The sequence below is a fragment of the Chiloscyllium plagiosum genome, unplaced genomic scaffold (genome assembly GCF_037043375.1).
Source record: "Chiloscyllium plagiosum isolate Xiang-an unplaced genomic scaffold, Cpla_swu_hap1 HiC_scaffold_12, whole genome shotgun sequence".
NCBI classification, from domain to species: domain Eukaryota; kingdom Metazoa; phylum Chordata; class Chondrichthyes; order Orectolobiformes; family Hemiscylliidae; genus Chiloscyllium; species Chiloscyllium plagiosum.
The window spans coordinates 59,509,162-59,532,853 of record NW_028270150.1 but is presented as its reverse complement, the minus strand read 5'-3'; the positions used below and the strand labels follow the sequence as shown (position 1 = coordinate 59,532,853).

Sequence of the window (23,692 nt, the reverse complement as noted above, 5' to 3'; positions counted from 1 at the left end):
GTTAAGCTCCCACTACACATGATATGAATTACATTTGGCCAAGTGCCACACTACACAGGACATTTATTCACTTTCAGGAAAGCCTGGTAAGTATCATGTCAGCCTCACTAAACAGATCTAGCTAATGAATAGCTGCCTAGATATTAGTAATACATCCTCAAAAGCCTTCCCAGAAGCACAGCTTCTTAACAACAGCTTATCATATTGGTGCTTTTTGGGTTTTTTTTTTAGATTAGATTAGATTACAGTGTGGAAACAGGCCCTTCGGCCCAACAAGTCCACACCGACCCGCCGAAGCGAAACCCACCCATACCCCTACATTTACCCCTTACCTAACACTACAGACAATTTAGTATGGCCAATTCACCTGACCCTGCACATCTTTGGATGGTGGGAGGAAACCGGAGCACCCGGAGGAAACCCACGCAGACACGGGGAGAACGTGCAAACTCCACACAGTCTGTCGCCTGAGGCGGGAATTGAACCCAGGTCTCTGGTGCTGTGAGGCAGCAGTGCTGTGAGGCAGCAGTGCTAACCACTGTGCCACCGTGCCGCCCTTTTGTAGATAGCCTTGGTCAAAAGCACATTGTCAGGAACTACTTCTACTTGGTTGCCCCCATACCTTTAACCCACATAACCATTTAGTGTGGTTCTTAACTGGAAGAATACTCTTGATGAATTTACTCTATAATATCTACTGTTCTGATAGGTGGATAGAAATATTTGCAGTAAGAGAGGGGATAAAGACATTTTGACAGAAGTTAGTAGACTAATCCATTCCTAAGGCCCAACTCTACCTGAGATCCAGTTATTTTGATGTAAAATACATGCATATACAATTTACATAATACAACATGTCATTTCGTAAACTTTCTCTGAACAAATGGCATTTCCTGCGTCTATTTTTAAACAAGAGACATTTATCAGTAACTTAATTTTAGTTGTTTCTACCCAAGCAGAGAGATTGTTTTGGACATTTAATTACGTTGTTTGCTCAAAATCCATCTATTATATTAATCACTTTTAATTCCCATTTAGTTTCCTATTAGTCTGTTACTGCTGTGACACATTTATTCATAAGTAAATATTTCTCACATATGTAACAACTGATCATACCTATCTCTGAAGATAAGGTACAGTTTTAACTACTGTCTGCCCATTCTGTGCCTTAAAGTTGAGAATTGACAGTAGAAATTCAGAAAAGGATGGACTTTGACTGCTCATTAGACTCCCAAGGCTTGTCTAATGCAATGTTCAGCTGACTCTGTAAATAGGAGTACAACATAATAGCTTGAAACAGGAAGCTGTTTATACAAAAATCTGGGTTCTCTCTAGTTGTGGGAACAATATCATGGAGGAATTATTATGTGGAGATGCTGGTATTGGACTGGGGTGGACAAGTTGAAAAACACACAGCACCAAGTTACAGTCCAATAGGTTATAGAGTTGGGTACTGCACAGGCTCTGCCCATTTTTCTGAGATAACAGGCAGCCTAATTCAAGATTCAATAAAGGCATAGATTTTTCGAGGATCCAGGAATGCTTCTTCTGGCACATCAAAATTATTGCTGTCTGCCATTGGCTATTGGGCACTTCCAGGGCAACATTGAATTCAGTTATTACTTAATTTGGCCTCCTGGTGGGTCTCAAGTGAAGTATATAGGGAATGGAAATATTATCATAAAATCACTACAGTGTAGAAACAGGCCATTCAGCCCATACCAACCTTCTGAAGACCGTTCCACCCAGACCAACTCCGTCATTGTAACCTTGCATTTCCCATGGCTAATCCATCTGAACTGCACATCTGTAGATACTATGGGCAATTCAACATGGCCAAGCAGCCAAAGCTACACATCTTTCAATAGGAAACCAGAACACCTAGAGGAAACTTACGCAGACTCTACAGAGAACATGCAAACTCCATACAGATAGTCACCTGAGGATGGAATTGTACCTGGGTTCCTGGTGCTGTGAGGAGCAATGCTAACTAGTGAGCCACCATGCCACCCTAAAGTCGCCTGTTATTGAAAATATGAATAAATATGGAAATAGATAGTAAAACAAAACAAAGAACAAGAGATGCTGAAGATCTGAAACAAATACATTCTTGTAAGAAAGATCAATGGATGCAAAACATTAACACTGTTTTTACAGATGTTGCCAGGCCTACAGAGTTTGTCCAACAATTTCTGTTTGTGTTGTATCACCATAGATAGGTTACACCAAAATTATCCATTTGCGTAAAGATATGATTAACATGTCATTTATGTCTTAAAATGATACAAATCATTGCATTTTCAATCTTTATTTAACCACATAAAATTCAGAAAATATTTCTTCATTAAAAAATAATTTTACTAACTATTCTTAGAAACTAGAAAATCACTAGAAATTTGAATTACATTTACCATAGAGAACAGACCACATTTTAAGGAAATCTAATTTGAAAATTTCCTTCTTTAAAATGAAGAACACTTGAATTCTCATAAATCTCTAGAAGGTGAAATTTTTCTGGATAGTGGACGACAGCAAATCGTCAGTTGGTTTTTAAACCTTGCTTCAATGACTGCAATAGAAAAACAAACCACATTTCAACAGTATTCATTTTGTTCTGCTCTCCAGGGAAAATGCTACTACCATAATTTTCTTGCTAAGAATTTCATACTTGGGTAAGGATTTCTATGAACTTCAAAGGAAAACAAGAACACTTCACAAATAATCTGTTATCCCACTTAATTTAAACAAAAACAGAAAACACTGAGGAGAAAAAAGATTTCAGACTAAATTTAAACTAGTGTCTTTACATGAAATGCAGCCGGGGTTAATTACATTTGACATATTAAGCATTAAGAAGCAGATGACTAACTATATTGTATACTTGAAACAGGAATTCTATATAAAATGAATGGGTAAAAGTGAATGCATTGTCAAATCTATCACTGGATCACTTGCATATTTGAAGTCCACTGTAAAAATTAGATTTCAACATCTTAGATTCTTCCCAGTTTGTTCCAACTACTTATCAATTGGGATCAGAAAGCAGAACAGAAAACTAGCTGGCCTAGATTTTTTAGCTGTAATTATGACAGAATTTGCTGTTTTTACAGCTGTGAAACTGACAACAACTTTGGCATCTGTGCATGTGTGGTTAAATGAAATCAGAAGTTGCTGTCAGTAGTCTTTGGAAATCACTTAGTCTGATGAAAACTTTCCAAGCATCTTTTAAGATCATTGTTAAAAAACTTAAAAAGTTATGACCTGTTCATATGGGTTTTGAACAGTGAATTCCAAGCTTATTATTGCTAAAGAATTTCTCTAGCCTGAAAAACTTTGTTTTATTTGAGTGATATCAATCATGATAAAAATCCCAAAGTTTTGAATAAAAATTATTTTAAAAATCGATTATAAATCACCTTCTAGATTCTAAATAAACAAAACTGTTTATTTTGTCCTAATGATAGACTTATAAAAATAACGAATGATAATCCATGTAGATATTTCCTGGTTTGTTGTCTTTGAGAATTCTGCATTGCAAATGACTGCTTAACCTGTCTCATAACTGTGGCTGGACAGCAGAGATTCCCTTGATTTGTGCTAGCATTAAATTAATAAATCAGGACATTGTAATGAACGTTTATAACATATTATTGTTATTTTGTGAACTTGAATTTTGATGTCGAGGTGAATAGTATTTCATTTTTCAATGTTATGAAGTTCGGATGTGTTGTTTTTATGAAAGGGTCAGAAACCCAGTTTGAATACAGAGCTAAAGACAGCCTTTCCAGGAAATCAAATGATATAAACTAATGAGTGAACATACTATCTGGTGAGATAATTGCTGTTTACTGTTGACGTAAGCTGTTTTGGCCCACATTAAAAAGACAGACAGCAACAGCCAAGTTCAGAAAATAAAATTTCTATTCTACTCAAGGTGCAGATTTTAATTTTGGAAGTTTTCAAGCCATCAGAGCTGGAAAGAGGTCTTATGTTTTTGCTGCCTCAAAACAGCTAAAGTCAGAGTCCTGGCGAAGAGCTTCTGCTCGGAATGTCAATTCTCCTGCTCCTCGGATGCTGTCTGACCTGCTGTGCTTTTCTAGCACCACACTTTTTGACTCTGATCTCCAGCATTTGCAGTCCTCACTTTCTCAAAGTCAGAGTAAGGTCAAAGAATTAGCCTGTCCATGTGTCTTGGTGAGAGATTCATATTTGTTGAATGTGCAGAAAGTCACCAAAAGGAAATTCGTATTGTATTGTCAGTTCAGTCAGAAAAGTTAAAGTGGAAAGGGGAGTGATACTTCAGTGGGATTGAGTGTATATTGCCAGGAAAAGCGTGGAATCTTTCATTTTACTGATTGTGACAAGATCTTTCCAAATTTTCTTTTTATATGTGTATGTGTGGGGCTTTATCTTCCTTTTATGTAGGAAAATAATGTTCTTTTACTAAAAGTACATTGACAGTCTTATGTGAATATGTTCATTGACTAACCACACAGTAAACAAATTGCAAAATTAAAGCTTAAGATCTACTGAGCCTAGTTTCACTCTGGTATCTGACTTCTGCAATATTAGTGAGATCATAATAACATGGAAATTGTGTGTACACAGATTGCTATATGTTTGTGGGCACCTCTCCTCAAGGCCTATGGTGCTTCACCACTGAGCCCAAGAATCTCATTTACTGAATTAAATGATGTCTGGTTGTCAACACAAATGAGAAACAAAGAGGATGCAGGAGAAAGTGGTGCATTACTCCCATCCTGAAAAACAGCCATAACAGTCCAAATCAACAAAGAAAACACCAGAATAATTCTCAATTTAAATCTTCATCTCTGAAGGCAATAAATCAATGAAACAATTCCTAGTCTGAGTGGTAAAGTCACGAAACAGTATTTGTTGTTTTCATAATCACCAGCAAAGCTGAGCAGTCTGCACCATCAGATAATAAGCTGTGATGATATGGAACTGCCCCTCTGTCCCATTAATTGGGTATCACTTCCTCATATTCTTGAGTATCTTGTTCGGATATGGTGGTGTCTTGCTTGCAATTATAGTTGATCACTGCATATTCACAAGTGTTGTCATCCCTTAGATTCACTTCATTTGAAATATGTTGTGTTGGGTTGTTGTGTTCTACTGTAACATACAAGATTTCTTCATTTTTCTGAAATAGGGAATAAACAAGGATGAATAATGCATGCAATACACAATTGCATGAAAGCTAATATTAATACAATGGATAAAAGAACATTTGAGATCAGAGCACGAGAAGACCATATGGCGGTAGAATCTACTCTGCTATTCAGTATGATTATGGCTGATTTTTTACTTCAACTTACTTATCTGCCCGCCCCCCCATTTCCCTCAGTTTCCAGAAAGACAAAAATCTGTCTGGTGATAGAAAATATCCATACTTTCTATGATAGGGAATTTAAATGATTTATTACCCTATATGAATGAAGACATTTCTTCTCAACACAGTCTTGGATGAATGAACACCAAGTCCCGAGACTTTGTTCCATATTTTAGTTTCCCAATCTACAGGAAACAACATCTCACTGTCTGACCTGTTTAGCCCCTTCAAAACCTTATATTTTTCAATGATATAACTTACAATTCCTCTGAATTGCAGACAGTATTTGCCTAATTCAGTCAACCTCTCATCACATTGCTATGATATTAGTCTAGACCATTATATTTTTAAAAGAAATTTGAAATTCCAGTTACTTTCTCAAAGAATGAATCCACACAATATCTTTTACTATACAAGCATCATGACTACATAGCAGGCATATCTTCAAAGAAGATAAGAATTTCTATCAGCTCCCTTTTAGTTTGATTTAAAAGGAATCAGTAGCAATGTCATGTTTCAAACAAACTAAATGTTAGTGTACTATTCAACAATTACTAGAAGTTAAGTAAGTAAAAAGTGATTTTGTTATTAGCAAAGTACAGATAGTGATTTAAAGTAAGGATAATGATAGAAACAAGATCAGTCTCTACAGTCATTGCAAGCCTGGCTTGTTTAGCATTCCATTTCTGTTATGAAGAGTTCAAAACTTGATGTCAGACTCAGCCGCTCCAACGGCTTCTGGAGTTAAACAGTTGGATGTTGCTCCCACAGGCAGACTGTGCAGAACTGGTCCAAGAACTGAGTGAAGGTAACTTTGTTTCACTTTTACAGCACTACAGGCTGTGGCTTTTCATGGCCCCTTTCAGTTCAGTGGTCCTGGAGGCCCCCCTGTTCAGAAGCTGGTACGCTTTCAAGACGTCTCTATCATGGTATAAAGATGATTCTCCTGAAAATAACTGTTTCCAGCTAGCTTTAATCACAATCTAACAACATTGCTGAAACACCAGCCCAGCCTTCCCCGTCTCCTGTTCAACACTACAGAAGTTTTCTTTCTCAATGTCCAATGAACTGAACTGGAGGCTTTGAATTACTCAATGGCCTTTTGTGATTGTCTCTTAAAATAACACAATCTGATCAAAGCAAATTAGTGCGGATGCTTTGACAAAGGGTCAGTTAGACTCGAAAAGTCAGCTCTTTTCTCTCCTTACAGATACTGCCAGACTTGCTGAGATCTTCCAGCATTTTCTCTTTTTTTGGGAACACAATCTGATCATCTGTTTTGATTACAACCTGTACTCTAAACTATAAGAACAAAACAGATTTTGTTTTACTCAAAAGCCCCGCGGATTCAACAACTCCCACCCACTATCCCCCCACACCTAATACCTTTCCCCATCACCCTCAGCTCTCACATGTCTTTGACCCGCTACCCTGTGCTCCCCTTCCTGATCCCCACCCTACCTCCACTCCGATAGGTCTGGAGTCTCAGAACATTCACCAAGACAGGATCACTATGAAAAATCATTTAGGCACAAACATTCATCACCCTTTCCATAACACATTGACAGACAGTGCCACCTTTTCCATACTATTGAGTATTGGCCTGCCCCCAGTGGCATAGTCTGGCTCCTCTGATATCATGACATCTATGAAATTAACAACATATTGATATTACTTCACTCTGAACAAGAGGTTTATGTGAGGCTGAATGGAAAGATTACCAAATGAAAATGCTTTATTAAAGTTGTTATGATTTACTAATTTCTGAGTTAAATATGACTTGGAGGTGCCGGTGTTGGACTGGGGTGGACAAACTTAAACATCCCACAACACCTGGTTATAGTCCAACAGGTTTATATAGAAGCACTCGCATTTGGAACACCTCTCCTTCATCAGGTGGTTGGAACATAGAATATCAAGCATTACATCACAGAACAGGCCCTTTAGCCCTCGATTTTGCACCAACCTGTGGAACCAATCTGAAGCCCAAATAACCTACACTATTCCATTCTCATCCATATGTCTATCCAATGATGATTTAAATGCTCTTAAAATTGGCAAGTCTATGACTGTTGCAAGCAGTGCATTCCACGCCCCTACTATACTCTGAGTAAAGAAACTGCCACTGACATCTGACCTATATCTACCACTCCTCAATTTAAAGCTATGTCCCCACGTGCATTCCTGTTTCTCCTTCCAAAGTGAATCACCTTACACGTTTCCCAATTAAACTCCATTTGCCATCTCTTAGCCCAGCTCTGAAGCTTATCTATGTCCTTCTGTAACCTACAACATTCTTCATCACTATCTACAACTCTACCGACCTTACTGTCATCTGCAAATTTACTAACCCATCCTTTATTCTCTCATCCAGGTGATTTAGATAAATGACAAACAACAGTGGACCCAAAACAGATCCTTGCAGTACCCCACTAGTAACTGAACTCCAGGATGAAAATTTCCCATCAACCACTACTCTCTGCCTTCTTTCAGCTAGCCAATTTCTGATCCAAACCGCTAAATCACCCTCAGTCTGTATTTTGTGTAGTAGCCTACCATGGGGAATCCTATCAAACGCCTTACTGAAATCCATATACACCACATCAACTGCTTTACCCTCATCCACCTGTTTCATCACCTTCTCAAAGAACTGGTTGTGGAAAATAAGATTATGGTCACAGAATTTATAGCCAAAGGAGTCCAGTGTCATGGAGATATGATACATTAAACAAATTTAGATGAAATCTTTCATAATTTAGAATGGGATATGCTGATTTCTGTTCTTTGACATATAAATCACAGAACTTCTTTTAAATTACATTCTCAAGATAAGGTAAAAAAAGTCACACAATACCAGGTTATAGTCCAACAGGTTTATTTGGAAGCACTAGCTTTCAGAGTGCTGCTCCTTCATCAGGTAGTTGATGAAGGAGCAGCACTCTGAAAGCTAGTTCTTCCAAATAAAGCTGTTGAACTATAACCTGGTATTGTGTGACTTTTTTTAACTTTGTACACCCCAGTCCAACACCAGCACCTCCAAATCATTCACAAGATAGCTCAGCTTTTCTAACTATAGGTATGAAGTCTGTCTGCGATCCAATGTTGAGTCAGACTGACAAGCCTTCTACATGGTTTTACAGAGTTTTACATGGATTCATGCAGTCTTTGAGCAAAATAAAATGTAATTCTGCAAAAACAAATTTACCCCATAAATTTATATGAGCGTGTGTAGGAGGGGCAGAGTGAGTGTGCATGTGAGTGCATGTGATAGAGTGTGTGTCAGCTTGGTTAAGTGTGTGTGTGAGTGTGATCGGGTATGTGTCTGTGAGAGCGTGCATGTGTGGAGGGTGCATGTGTGTGCATATGTGAGAGAGCTTTTGTATGAGGGAGAGTCTCCGTGGGTGAGCAGAAGCTGATTGCAAAGTTCAGTACCCATGGGATGACCTCAACCGGGATCTTAGGTTCATGTCACACTACAGGTGACCCCACTGCACGACACACACACACACACACACGTGCACACACACATGCACGCACACACGTGCACACACACACACACACACACACACATGCACACACACATACACACACGCACACACACACTCCTACATACTCATGCATCCACACGGACCCTCTCTCATACACAAGCACTCTGTCATATGGACACACATACACACTCCGCACTCACACCCACACATGCACCTTCTCACAGACACATACCCCATCACACTCACACACACACACTTAACCAAGCTTACATATACACATATACACACACACACACACTCTATCACATGCACTCACACACTCATCTGTATACTAGCTCTGCCACTCCAAAACTGCATGAATCTATGTAAAACTCTATAAAACTATACAGGGGCCTTGTCAGTATGATATAGCATTGGGACACAGACAGACTTCACACCTATTGTTAGAAAAGCTGAGCTATCTTGAGAGTGTGATTTAAAAGAAGTTCTCGGATTTACATATCAAAGAACAGAAACCAGCATATCCCATTCCAAAAGATGAAAGATTTCATCGAAAGTTGTTTATTGTGTCACATCTCCATGACACTGGATTCCTTTGGCTATAAATTCTGTGATCAAGATCAGATTCTGCACAACCACCTGATGAAGGAGCAACCCGCTGAAAGGTAGTGCTTCCAAATAAACCTGTTGGACTATAACTTTGTGTTGTGTGATTTTTAACTAAGTTCAACATGCAGCATTGAATAATTTATGAAAAAGCACAAATGCACAAGGGAGCAGGATACAACGTTAAATAACATATTATGAACATCACCAACAATGAAAATAAAAGATAAATAAAAATGAAATGATTCTCCTCTCACCTAACAGATTTACTGATGAAAATATTCCTGAAGACGATTTTGGAGGAATATTTTGATCTTGCTTTTTTTCACGTTGATATTTGTATTTACATCTTTAATTCTAAATATTGGTTTTGTACTCATTTCCCCCTTCATTGATTCAGTTAAATAGCCACTGTCTTCACATAAAAACACTTAACAAAATGTAAAGCAAAATACTGTAGGTACTGCAAACCTGAAGTCACAATGAAAGACATTGGAAACGCTCTGGCCGATCAGGCAGCATCTATAAAAAGATGAAGGAAGTCCCATTCACAATATTTGGCCAGGACACCTTTATACCTTTCCAGATGCTGTCTGACCTGCTACATTTTCCAGTATTTCTTGGGTGAATTTGGAAAAAATTATATTCATTATGGAAGGATTTTTATCACAATTGATCCACATTTAAGGAATGCAACGATATGTTCTGATGGAGTCTGCTTTGTTGAACTGTATATTCACCAACAAGTTAAAGGGTTCATCCAGGAATTTCACAAAGACATTGATACTTTAATTCCAGAGATTGCATAAAGGAAGAAAGAGCAAAAGAATTACATATTGTCAATTTCATTTGATTAAAGCTTTTGATGTATGATAAGGTACACAAAATATATGGATACTTACTTTTGATTCAGTTTCCTGCCGTTCATCTAGAATTGAAAATGTATTGTCTGAGATCATAAAATTTCAGTCTTTTACATTAAAAATGACACAAAAATACTATATTGACTAAATCAAAATCAGGGTGATAAAACATAAAGCCAATGTAAGGAAGTCACAATATTCTATTTCACAACTTCGATTTAAGTGAAATATTTATAAACAGAAGAAATGTGCCATGTTACACTGAATTCATTTTTAAAAACATTTAACAGATTATGTTGAGACATTAGCATCAAATTCAAGACAGCAGGTGTGGTATTGCATAGCTGTGATTTTTGAGCACAAGGGTCACATTCACAACCTGCTTGAACTGTTAGGATCAAAATGAATATCTGGAGATCTTAGAATACCCACGTTGCTCTCTGCTAATCATTGGTTGCAGCCCCTGAGCTCATTGGGGGAAATTGGGAACTCTGTCAGCAAACCATGTAGTCTCAACAACCTGCTTTTCTTAGACAGGAGTCCCTCTTAAACAGTAATTGCATTTAACAATATTGTAGGTATTTAAATGATACTAAACTGACTAAAAGAAATTGTAAAAGTGCAGGATTGACATAACTTGCCTGAATTTAAATACTGACCAAATCCTACACTATATGCTTTACAAAGGCTAATGACATGTACAAAGTAAAACAAAGCATACTAAAAGTTGTTTTTCTACAGGAAACATAGGTTTGTGAGGCAAGTCACACTTTCAAACTGTTGAATGCTTAGTCAGAGGCCAAAAGTTGGAAAAGTGGAGCTAAACACATATGATAACCACACTAACAAAGCTGTGTTAACCTCAATGAAACTTCATATTCAAAAATGTGCTAAGAAATAAAATGGATGCAAAGAACCTGGAGATACAAGCCTATTTAAAAGCATTGAACAACACAATGGGAAGGAAAAAGAAGGATCACTCAACAAACTCAAATTACATGCATGAAGCTTATTTGAAAGTTGCAAGGAACTGACACAATCTGGCATTGATTGGTGATGTCAGAGATATATTTTGGAAACACAAAGTATCTCAGCCACTTGTGTTTTTCTCTGTTTCTAATATTAGCTAAAATGGTTTTATTAATCCATTGGTAAGCAAAAGTCTTCACAAAGTCAGTGATTTCAGGGATTCTGACTGCTTAAATATCTTGGTGCTCCCACAATGTGCGACGAGGAAAAGAGTAACATTATACAATGTAAAGCTAGGCTGTATGGGATAGTTTTAATTTGGATTTGTCTGGATAGTCCTGTTGATGGAATATCGATGATAAAGATTGTAGTAAAGAAAAATTCAGTACTGCAACTGAACAACTTCATCAGCTGTAAATTACAATCTATTGATAACTTTATAGGAAAATGATGACAATGCCTCCTGGATGGAAAGTCAGGACAATCATCCTTCTGCTTATTATAGAATACAGACCTGATTTTACATGCAGTCAGCTGTCCTGTCTCTGTAAGGTTCGAGATCCCAGCCCCAAGAAGTGATTAGAGGAGGGGAAACTATGATTCACCTTGGTAGACCTCTTGGTATTCAGTCAAAAGGCCCCTCATCATGCTGAATCTGCAAGGAGGCCGCAAAATACCCCGAGTGGTCTCCTCATGTAGTAAATAAAGTGCTCTCCTGCTCTGACTTGGCCATTTAAAGCACTCATTTCCACTAAAGGCAGTGGAACCAACAACCACCTTTCCCACCACTTGTAAAATTCACGGGAGGTCAGCAAGGTAATGGACCTGCCCATACCCAATTTCTCACCACTACCTCACCTCCCACTTCTTTGGGTCTCATACATTCCCTGCTCATGTTCTAAGTGATCAAAATTCAACTTGGGATATTTTGACATGGAATTAATTGTTGCAGCCTTTACAATAGATTTGAACTTAACAGCGTAAGTAATAGGGCAGATGTTCGCCACGGCCTCGGAATAGTGCCCTGCCATTCAAAGAATCACGGCTGCTCTGCCCAAGCCCTCAACCTCTCTTTTGTGTCAGCTCCTCAGAGCCTTCAACTCTGATATTTCAAAATGTATCTACTTTCTCTGTAAATATTCAGTGATCTAGCCTCTACAACTCAAGACTTCCAGTCAGTCACTACAATTTGGGAGAAAAAATATCCTTCACATTTTGGTTTTTAAATGATGTCTCCTTCATCTGGAACTGTATCTCCCAGTTCGAGATTCCCCAACAATAAGGGGGAAACATGGTTTCAACATTAACCCTGTCAAGTCTTCTCAAAATGTGACATGTTTCAACAAGATAAACCCTCATTCTTCTAATCTCAAATAAATAAAAGCTAAAAAATATTTGACTGCTCTTGGTAAGTCAATCACACCAGCCCAGGAATCAGCCAAGTGAATCTCTTTGAAATGCCTTCCATGTTATTGAATACTTTCTAAATACAGGAACCAAAACTATGGATAGTAGAAACAAGACTTCATTATTTTTTATATTATTAATAAAGGCCAAAATTTTATTTACCTTCTGAATTACTTGCTGCACCTGCATGTTATTTCATGCATAAGATTACTTCGTTGCCTCCGCACTGCACCTTTTGGGATTATCTTTCCATTTTAAAAAATAATCTGCCATTTGATTTGTCCTGTCAAAGTGCACTGAAAGCTCACAATTTCCAAAAGTAAACCCCATTTACCAAGATTTTGGCCATTCATTGAATCTATCTATAACCCCTTGCTGATACCTAATGTCCTGATGACAAATTGCCCTTGTGACAATGCTGTGGCTTTAAGATGTGTATTTTGTCCTAGTCTCTTTCAAGAGAGAGATTGAACGGGAGGTAAAGAGCAGTCTGTGGTAACTAAAAGAGATTTTTTTTAAAGTTGGAATAGAAGCAGCCTAGATGGGTGTGGCCAGCTCTCAGAGACCAGGACTTCTAGTTTTTCTTAGCTTTTAGATTCAGCAGAAGCTGATGGAGCTTTGCAGAAGTAGCTACTTTCCCCCTCCCTTGGTTACAGCCAGAAGCTGGGATTTCTCTTCCTACTGCATTTATTGCATGTGAGAACTAAGTTTATCTTTTTGCCAAGAGGTGTGTTCATAGGATACTACTAGATTGGAACAGCTAATTAGTAATAGGTACTGTATCTATTATTCTGTTACGTTTTCCAAAAGAGTTTTTTTTTGTATGTTAACTAAAATGTTTCAATAAATCGTGCTTCGCTTAATGTCGAGTAGTTTGACCAATTGAATTGCATCTGGAACACGGCATGTTATATTGATAATTAAAATAAGAAAACAATAGGGTCTCGGCTTATCTTTTCGTATTCTTAAAATATTTTGAGGGGGTCTGGTCTGGTCCATAACACCCTCCCATCTATTTTTATTTTGTCAGCAAATTTGGATACATTGCACTCTGTGCCCTTTTCCATACATCAGTCATTAATATAGATAGTAAGTAACTGGGGGCCTAAGACTAGTCCTTGTGGCACTCCACTAGTTAAATCTCTCCAACCTGAAAAAGACTCATCAATCCAGACTCTCTGTCTTTTGAGTGATGTCAAATCCTCAAACTATGTGAATACATTACCCCCAATACAGTGAGCTCCTGTTTTGAGCTAAACATTCTATGTGGCACCATATCAAATATCTTCTGGAACACCTACTTTAGCTACACTCTTTCATTTTACATACCTGTAGTATTTCTTGCTGTTTGTTTTTACATTTTGTGCCAATTTACTTTCACAATGGATGAAAGTATACGTAATATTGAGAAAGTCGGGAAGGTTGCAGAAGGACTTGGAAGTCTAGGAGAGCGGGCAAAGAAATGGCAGATAGAATATAATGTGAGAAAGTGTGAGGTTATGCACTTTGATCAGAAGAATAGAGTTGTAGACCACTTTCTAAACAGGAATCTCTTTGGAAATCTGAAGTACAAAGGGACTTGGAATCCTAGTTCAGGATTCTCTCAAAGTTAACATAAAAGTTCAGTTGGCAGTTAGGAAGGCAAATGTAAGGTGAATATTCGTTTCAAAAGGACTAGAATACAACAGCAAAAATGTACTGCTGAGGCTGTATAAGGTCATATGAGGCCAAATGAGGTCATACCACAATTGGAATATTGTGAGCAGATTTGGGCTTCATAACTAAGAAAGGATGTGCCGGGGTTGGAGGGAGTTTAAAAGAGGTTCATGACAATCATCCCAGGAATGAAGGGCTTGCCTATATGAGGAGCAGTTGAGCACTCTGGGTCTGTACTCATTGGAATTTAGGAGGATGGTGTGGGCCTTACAGAATACTGAGAGACCTGGATAGAGTGGATGTAGTGAAGATGTTTCCAGAGTAGGAGAGACTAGGTCATGAAGGCTTCAGAGTAAAGGGACAAAGAGATAGGGACATTTGTTCAGTCAGAGGAAGGACAATCTGTGGAACCCATTGCCATAGAGGGTTGTGGGAGCCAAGTCATTGAGTGTATTTAAGAGAGAAGTAGATAGGTTCTTGAATAGTAAGGGAATTCATGATACCAGGGAGAATGGGGTTAGGAAATGTATCAGTCATGATCAAATAGCACGGCAGATCTAATGGGCCAAATGGCCTAATTCTGCTCCTTTTTCGTCTGGCCTCATGGTCTTCATGGTTTCTCCCTACTCTTTACTCATTTGCTGCTGGTTCTTCAAAATGTCCCAATCCTCTGGCCTGCCACTAAGTTTTCTCTGTAATTGTCCTTATTTCAGTTGAGCTCACTGGCTTAAGACCTGAATTGCTCTCCCTCAAACTGAATTTGAAACTCTACCATGTTGTGACTGCTAACCACTAGAGGGTCCTTAATTACTAGATTTCACATTAATCTTACTTTACAACAATTACAAGGCCTGAGAACAGGCAATTTTAGATCTGGTAATGTCATTTTTTTAAGAAGAAATAACTGAGAAATCTGTCTACCATTTTACCCTTGTGTACCTCCTTTGTCCAGTCAATATGCAGATTAAAATCATCCATGACAACTATCATGCCCTTCTTATATGCCCCTGCTTTCTCTCATGTTACACTTTGTCCTACAGGGAGGCAACACTTCAGGGGCCATATAAATAACTCCCACCCATGATTCCTTTCCCTTGCCATTCCTTCTTTCTCCCAAACTGATTGCACGTCCTGGTGTATTGCATCTACATTGCCATGCTCCATCACCACAAATCTACCCCATCTCCTTTTCCTTTTTAATTCTTTTTCAGAACTTTGAATACGCTTGAAATATTATGTTCCCAGTCTTGCAACCACAACTCCGTAATAAGTCATATTCTACTGTTTCTGTTTCAGCTGTCACTCATCTATCTTGTTACAAATACCATTTTCATTAAGATAATGAGCCTTCTCTTTGACTGCTTAACATTATTACTTCCTGTGTTTCTAACTTCTGCTGCATTCATTTGCATATGATTTCTGTCCCCTCCTGTTACACTTTGTTATTGTTCATCCCTTCACTACTCTTCATCTCTGCACTCTCATTTCTTATTGATTTTGTAAACTTCCATTCAATTGAACTCTCCCCTTTAGTAATTAAGTCAAAGCCTTATTAACAACCCTAGATATATAACTTCCCATGATAAGGCTCCTAACATGATTCAAATGAAGCCCATCTCAATGAAATAGTTTCCTCTTTCCCCAGTGCTGGTACCAGTGCCACATGAATCACAATGGCTCAGTGGTTAGCACTGCAGTCTCACAGCACCAGGAACCCGGGTTTAATTCCAGTCTCTGTGGAATTTGTACATTCTTCCTGTGTCTGTGTGGATTTCCCCTTGGTGCTCTAGTTTCATCCAAAGGTGTGCAGGTTAGGTGAATTGGCCATGCTAAATTGCCCATAGTGTCCAGGGATGTGAGGGTTAGGTGCATTAGTTAAGGGAATGGGTTTGGGTGGATTACTCTTGGAAGGGTTGGTGTGGACTTGTTGTGCCAATTGGACTGTTTCCACACAATAGGGATTCTATGAAACCCTTCTCCTTCACCAATCTTTGATCTACATATTTAACTCTCCAGTGTTATTTACCCTATTGTAATTTTCATTTGTTTCAGCATGTAATTCTGAAACTATTAACTTCGAGGTTCTGCTTTTTAATTTAGCCCTAAACTAATCCTTCATCAGAACCTCTGTCCAAGTCCTACCCATAATATTTCTAAGTATGTGGACTATGACAACTTGATATTGCCTCTCTAACTTCATGTTCCTTCCAGCCCAGAAGAGATTCCCTATACCTCAACACCAGGTACGCAATATGGTCTTCCAGACTCTCTGTCTTTGTTACAGAGAACAGGATCTATCCCTCTAACTATGCAATTCCCTAATAGTTCTATGTTTCAGTTATTTCCCTCCACTGAATGACACTATACCACGGTGCTGTGGTCAATTTGATCATCCACCCTGCAGTCTGTGCCCATATCCACAATGGGAATAAAAGCACCTACTGGACAAGGGCATTGGCTGTGGCTGCTCTAAAGCTAAATCCCGAAGCTCATTATCTGCCTTAATTGCAGTCATACTTTATTAGCCCTGATCATGGATCAAATTTGATGTAATAAATCTAAGATATGTGATTGCCTCCTGAAACACAGTGTCAAACTAACTCTCCTGTTCCCTAATGTGTTACAGTGTCTGCATCGTGGATTCCAGCTTATCAACTCTGACCCAAGGCTCTTCAAGCAGTCAAAACATCCAACAGTTCCCACATACTATTGCTGCAACACATCACTTGACTAGCCATTTCGATTAAATTAACAACTTCAGGTGTTAAATATTTGAAAATTTAATTTCTTAGCTGTAATCTTCAGTTACAACAATAGATCTTGCATTAAACCAGTTGGCTAATCAAAAAAGAGCATAAGATCATAACATAAAGGAGCAAAATTAGGCCATTCAGCCCATTAATCATGGCTGACATGTTTCTCAACCCCATTCTTATGCCTTCTCCATGTAACCTTTGATCCCTTTATATTTAACAACCTATCTACCTCTGTCTTAAATACACTCAATGACATGGATCCATAGCGTTCTGTGGCAATGAGTTCTATAGTTCTAAAGCACAGAAGAAATACTATCAATCACGTATTTTTCTGAGAAGTTACACTTCAACTGGAGTATGTCGTGCAGATACAGTTTGCAAGTACAATCACTGCTGAGCTCCTTACCAGGTTCCATTCATTCCCAGAATCGTCAGTTTCTATAAATCTGATGTTTCAAAGCCAACCCAATATTAAGTCAACCTCAACTTGTTGACAGGCAAGGGATTATTTACTTAGATTCTTAGTCCAGCACTCTTGTGTAAAATAGGAGCTATAGATATTAAAATAAAGAGCTCTGATCTTTGCAGACAGGGTGGTAAGGACAAACCAGGGAACTATAGACCGGTGAGCCTGATCTCGGTGGTGGGCAAGTTGTTGGAGAGAATCCTGAGGGACAGGATGTACATGTATTTGGAAAGGTAAGGACTGATTAGTGATAGTCAACATGGCTTTGTGTGTGGGAAATCATGTCTCACAAATTTGATTGAGTTTTTTGAAGAAGTAACAAAGAAGATTGATGAGTGCAGAGCGGTAGATGTGATCTATATGGACTTCAGTAAGGCATTCAACAATGTTCCCCATGTGAGACTGATTAGCAAGGTTAGATCTCATGGACTACAGGGAGAATTAGGCATTTGGATACAGAACTGGCTCAAAGGTTGAAGACAGAGGGTGGTGGTGGAGGGTTGTTTTTTAGACTGGAGGCCTGTGACCAATGAAAGCCACAAAGATCGTTGCTGGGTGCTCTACTTTTTGTCATTTACATAAATGATTTGGATGCAAGCATAAGAGGTTTGGTTAGTAAGTTTGCAGATGACACCAAAATTGGAGGTGTAGTGGACAGCGAAGACGGTTAACTCAGATTACAACAAGATCTTGACCAGATGGGCCAATGGGCTGAGGAGTGGCAGATGGAGTTTAATTCAGATAAATGTGAGGTGCTGCATTTTGGGAAAGCAAATCTTAGCAGGACTTATACACTTAATGGTAAGGGCCTAGGGAGTGTTACTGAATAGAGAGACCTTGGAGTGCAGGTTCATAACTCCTTGAAAGTGGAGTCACAGGTAGATAGAATAGTGAAGAAGGCTTTGGTATGCTTTCCTTTATTGGTCAGAATATTGAGTACAGGAGTTGGGAGGTCATGTTGCGGCTGTACAGGACATTGGTTAGGCCACTGTTGGAATATTGCGTGTAATTCTGGTCTCCTTCCTATCAGAAAGATTAGATTAGATTAGATTACAGTGTGGAAACAGGCCCTTCGGCCCAACTAGTCCACACCGACTCGCCGAAGCGCAACCCACGCATACCCCTACATTTACCCCTTACCTAACACTACGGGCAATTTAGCATGGCCAATTCACCTGACCTACATATCTTTGGACTGTGGGAGGAAACCGGAGCACCCGGAGGAAACCCACGCAGACACGGGGAGAACGTGCAAACTCCACACAGTCAGTCGCCTGAGGCGGGAATTGAACCCGGGTCTCCGGCGCTGTGAGGCAGCAGTGCTAACCACTGTGCCACCATGCCGCCCACAGATGTTGTGAAACCTGAAAAGGTCCAGAGAAGATTTACAAGGACGTTGCCAGGGTTGGAGGATTTGAGCTATGGAGAGGCTGAACAGGCTGGGGCTGTTTTCTCTGGAGCGTCGGAGGCTAAGGGGTTACCTTATAGAGGTTTACAAAATTATGAGGGGCATGGATAAGGTAAATAGGCAAATTCTTTTCCCTGGGGTCGGGGAGTCCAGAACTAGAGGCATAGGTTTAGGGTAAGAGGGGAAAGATATAAAAGAGACTTATGGGGGAACATTTTCACGCAGAGGGTGCTATGTGTATGGAATGTGCTGCCAAAGGAAATGGTGGAGGTTGCTACAATTGTAACATTAAAGAGGCATTTGGATGTGTATATGAATAGGAAGGATTTGGAGGGATATGGGCCAGGTGCTGGCAGGTGGGACTAGATTGGGTTGGGATATCTGGTCGGCATGGACGGATTGGACCGAAGGGTCTGTTCCCATGCTGTACATCTCTATGACTCTATGACTTGTACACATATGTTTTTCATGGATATTTAGAAATAGCTATATCTAATTTTAAAAAAGGTACTGCTTTTGAATTTCCAAAATATTGACCAGAAAATTACACATAGTTTGTTTTGCAGATGAGTGTGCTAAACTATGATACACCCTGGTTCTTTCACACCTTTGAACAGTCTCTGCTTCCTTTGGTGAAATTATGCTGATACACTACAACATCCCCCCTACCTTCCCCCATCCCACCCCAACAATAGTAGAGGTGTTAGTGGTTTAGTGCAACAAAAGAGTTGATGAGCCAATCTGAAACATTAGTAACCAGTTGTGGAATAGACGGGAAGTAGAGTTGGTGGGAGGGAAGATTACAGTACACAGGTATGATTTATTTTGTGTGTGCTTAAGTGAGGTTACTTTAGTGGGTTTTAGAACATTACTTTTAAATTTTCATGGTTTTGCCAGATATCTGCACCACTTGTTTTGTTTAGTCTGCAATCACTATGTTTTGTCGAATGTTATTCATAATCTAGGTTTGCTACATAGCTGTTTTTGACACTTTGCTATCTAAGGTCTAATAGTTACGTTGTAAAATGTTGGCAGGTTACGTGAATTCGTCATAAATGCACCTTGATGTAGCTATAGTGTCTTTAAGGTAGTATAATGTTGCAAGACATTACATTAACACTATCAAATAAACTTGATACAAAGCCATTTATGTAGCTATTAGGAGAAGATTCAATAGCTCAGGGAAAGACATGGTTTTTAAGGTGAAACAGAAAGAACAGAAAGAGTGGTAAATTGCTAGCTAATGCATTATTTACAGTCTTATTAAACACAAGAGCGTAAGTAATATGACTAGGAATAGGCCATTCAGCCCCTCAAAACTGCTCCAAAATCATGGCTTTAGCTCCTCTTTTGTGTCAACTTGTTTTAGCTCTCAACTCCTTGATATTTCAGAAAACTCCTCTTTAAGGCGTTTAGTGATCTAGCCATGACTTTCTGTGTGAGAGAAATCCACACATTCACAGCCCTCTGAGAGAAAAAAATTCTTTGCATCTCAGTTTAAATTAGTGTACCCATATTCTGTAACTATGGCCCCGAGTTTGAGATTCCCAACTCATGGAACAATTTTCTCAACAACTGTCCTGTGAAATCTCCTCAGAATCTTGTATGTTTCAATAAGGTCACTTCCCATTAATCTAAATTACAATAAATAAAGGCATAATCTGTTCAGCGATTCATAGGAAGTCAACCAATTCAACCCAGGAATCAACCTATGAATCTCTTCAGTCTTCAATGCCACTACTCCAGGTGTGACCTCACCAACACCCCGTAAACTTGAAACAAGATTTTTCCTATTTTTAAACTCCAAACCTGGGCAGTGAAGGCCAATGTTTAATTTGCCTTAATTACTCATTGAACTGACAGCTAACAGTTTGTGTTTCATGATACATATCCGTCTGCGCTGCACTTTTTGATTCTTCCTAACAAGGTCCACGACTTCACAATTTCTGACAATAAACTTAATCTGCCAACTTCCTGCCCACTTACTCAACCACTTTATATCCCCTTTGCCAATTCCTAGTATCTGCGTCACAACATGCCCTCTCGCCTAATTTTGTTTTGTCAGTAAATTTGAATGCATTTGACTTTGTCCCCTCCTCCAAGTCTTTTATATACATACTAAATACCCGAGGCCTTATGACTGACCCTTGTGGCACTCCACTGCTTACATCTGTCAAACCTGAAAAAGACCCATTAATTCAGATTATCTGGCTTTTGTGTATTAACTGATCCTCAAACCATGCTAACACATGACCCCCAAGACTGTGAGCTCAAATTGTTTGCAAAGACATTTTGTGTGACAATTTATCTAATTCATTCCAGAAATCTAAAACACAACATCTACCCTCCTTATCAACTTTGTTATTTCCTCAAAGTATTCTCGCAAATTTGTAACAGTAGATTTCCCTTTCACAAAACCATGCTGACTTTGTTTGACTGTGTTTAAATTTTCTAAATCTTTTGCTATTTCTTCCTTAATAACAGACTTTAGCATTTTCCCAATAACTGATGTTAGGCTAACTGCCTGTCATTTCCTGCTTTCTGTCTCTATCCTTCTTCAACAGAGTCCTGACTTTAGTCTCTTGCCAATCCACTGGATCTCTCCCAAAATCCAGTGAGTTGTGGAATATTTTGAACAATGCCTCTACTATATCTATAGCCACTTTCTTTAAAACTCTTGGTACTGTTAATGTGTCGGCTTTCAGTCCCACTAGTTTGTCAAATATTGTTGTCCCTCATTATAGAGACTGCTAAAAGACCTTTTTTTCCTCGATTAGCACATTGTTTATCCACTATCCTTTGAATATCATCATATCCTCCACCATGAAGAAATATGTAAAATATGGGTTTGATCTATCAGCAATTTACCTGTTACCTACTTTTAAATCAACATTACATCTGCCAAGGGCGCCACTACTCATTTTAGTTGCTCTCTTTTTTCATTTATAATTTAAAAGTTCTCACCATTTGTTTTTATATTTCTTGACAATTTACTTTCATAAGCAATTTCCTTCCATTTATTTAGCTTTCTAGTCATCTGCTGCTGGATCCAAAAAATTGCCAACCCTCTGGCATACTACTAAATTTGCCAGCTGAAAATGTGTTGCTGGAAAAGCGCAGCAGGTCAGGCAGCATCCAGGGAACAGGAGAATCGATGTTTCTGGCATAAGCCCTTCCTACTAAATTTGCCATACTGTATACCATAGTTTCTGACTGGAAATATCATTTGATCGCTTTACTAACCACGGGAGCTTCGTCCTTCCCATTGTACCCTTCTATTTGATTGTAATACATTTTTGCTGAGCGGTATGAATTAGTAGTCACTGCCACTAACCTGGTTCAGCCCATTTTAGGCAATCTTTCTTCAAACCTCTCTAATTGGCCTTCTTTAAGTTGTGGAAACTGGTTTGAGATCTAAGTTACTCTCCCTCAAAGTGAATTCGAAATTCTACCTTGCTGTTACTTAAAGGATCCTTAACTATCAGATTTCTTATTAGTCACACCTCATTACATACTGCTACATCTAAAATAGTCTGTTCCAGGGTAGGTTTTGCAACACATTGCTTTGAGAAATAAACAAACGATCTCTGATACACTCTATAGTTTTTCTGACATGTCACTCTTTCCCCATTTGGCTTGTTTCTTTTTTTGTTTTTTTTTATATATGTATCCAGTAGTGCTCTTACTCAGAACTGTATGTTTTTTCTCCCCATCATCAAATCACCCATGGTATTCTTCATCTCTTAGCCACCAGCAGTAAATTGCCTGGGTTTTCCAATTCATTAATTTACTGTAAAGCCCATTAAGGACAAAGCAGACCATCAAAGGTGTGGAGGAGATAGGGACGCAGGGAGTGGACCCTTCTGATTTGTTCAGTTAATATGCTGATCAGTGGAAAAAGTCTGGTGTTCTTCTTACATGCCTCAATATCGCCTGAGTTGTGCCTTATTCTACAATGGGGCAACTCTTCAGGGCCTATGGATGACTCCATCCTTGACTCTTTCCATTCCTTATTTCCACCCAAACTGATGCCACATCATGATCTTTCTGACTCCTCACCATAGAGTCATAGAATCACACAGCACAGAAACAGATCCTTTGATCCAACCAGTCCATGCCAATATAAACTCAAACTAAACCAGTCCCACCTACCTGCTCCTGACGTATATAACTCCAAACCTTTCCTATTTATGTACCTATCCAAAAGACTTTTAAACTTTGTAACTGTACCCACATCCACACTTCCTCGAACTTCATTCCACATGTGAATTACCCTCTGTGTAAAAAAAATTACCTCTCATGTCTTTTTTAAATCTCTCTCCTCTCACCTTAAAATCGTGACCCCTAGTCTTTGGAAAAAGTCGCAGCCTATCTAGCTTTTCTTTATAATACAAATATAACATACCCAACAACATCCTGGTCAATCTCTTCTGAACCCCTTCCAGCTTAATAACATCCTCCCTATAATTGGGCAACCAGAACTGGACACAGTATTCCCGAAGAGGCCTCACCAAGGTTTTATATAATCCCTTCCTTCATTAATAAATCTACCCCACTTGTAATCATCACTGATCATGCAACTGCTCTTGTCTTTCCTTAAGATTACAGAATGTAACCTTGTAATGGAAGAATCCTGTGTGCTCAGTTTCTGTGTATCTCTTGGTCGTGGAATTGAACATCAAAGCAGCAATGGTGCCCTGACTGAATCACTGCAATGTGG

At 38.9% G+C, this 23,692-nt stretch overlaps 1 protein-coding gene across 1 annotated transcript in view; it reads right to left on the bottom strand.

Annotated features, from left to right (window-relative positions):
• Window positions 1-2,092: 2,092 nt before the first annotated feature.
• Window positions 2,093-23,692, bottom strand: part of LOC122555101 (uncharacterized) — a 53,758-nt gene continuing 32,158 nt past the window's right edge. Inside the window, exons 3-4 of the mRNA XM_043700781.2 lie at window positions 10,350-10,375; window positions 2,093-5,164 (exon numbers count right to left, since the gene is read on the bottom strand). Of these exons, the coding sequence (XP_043556716.1) occupies window positions 4,982-5,164; window positions 10,350-10,375 (209 nt within the window). The 3' untranslated portion in view covers window positions 2,093-4,981. The remainder of the gene's footprint in view (window positions 5,165-10,349; window positions 10,376-23,692) is intronic.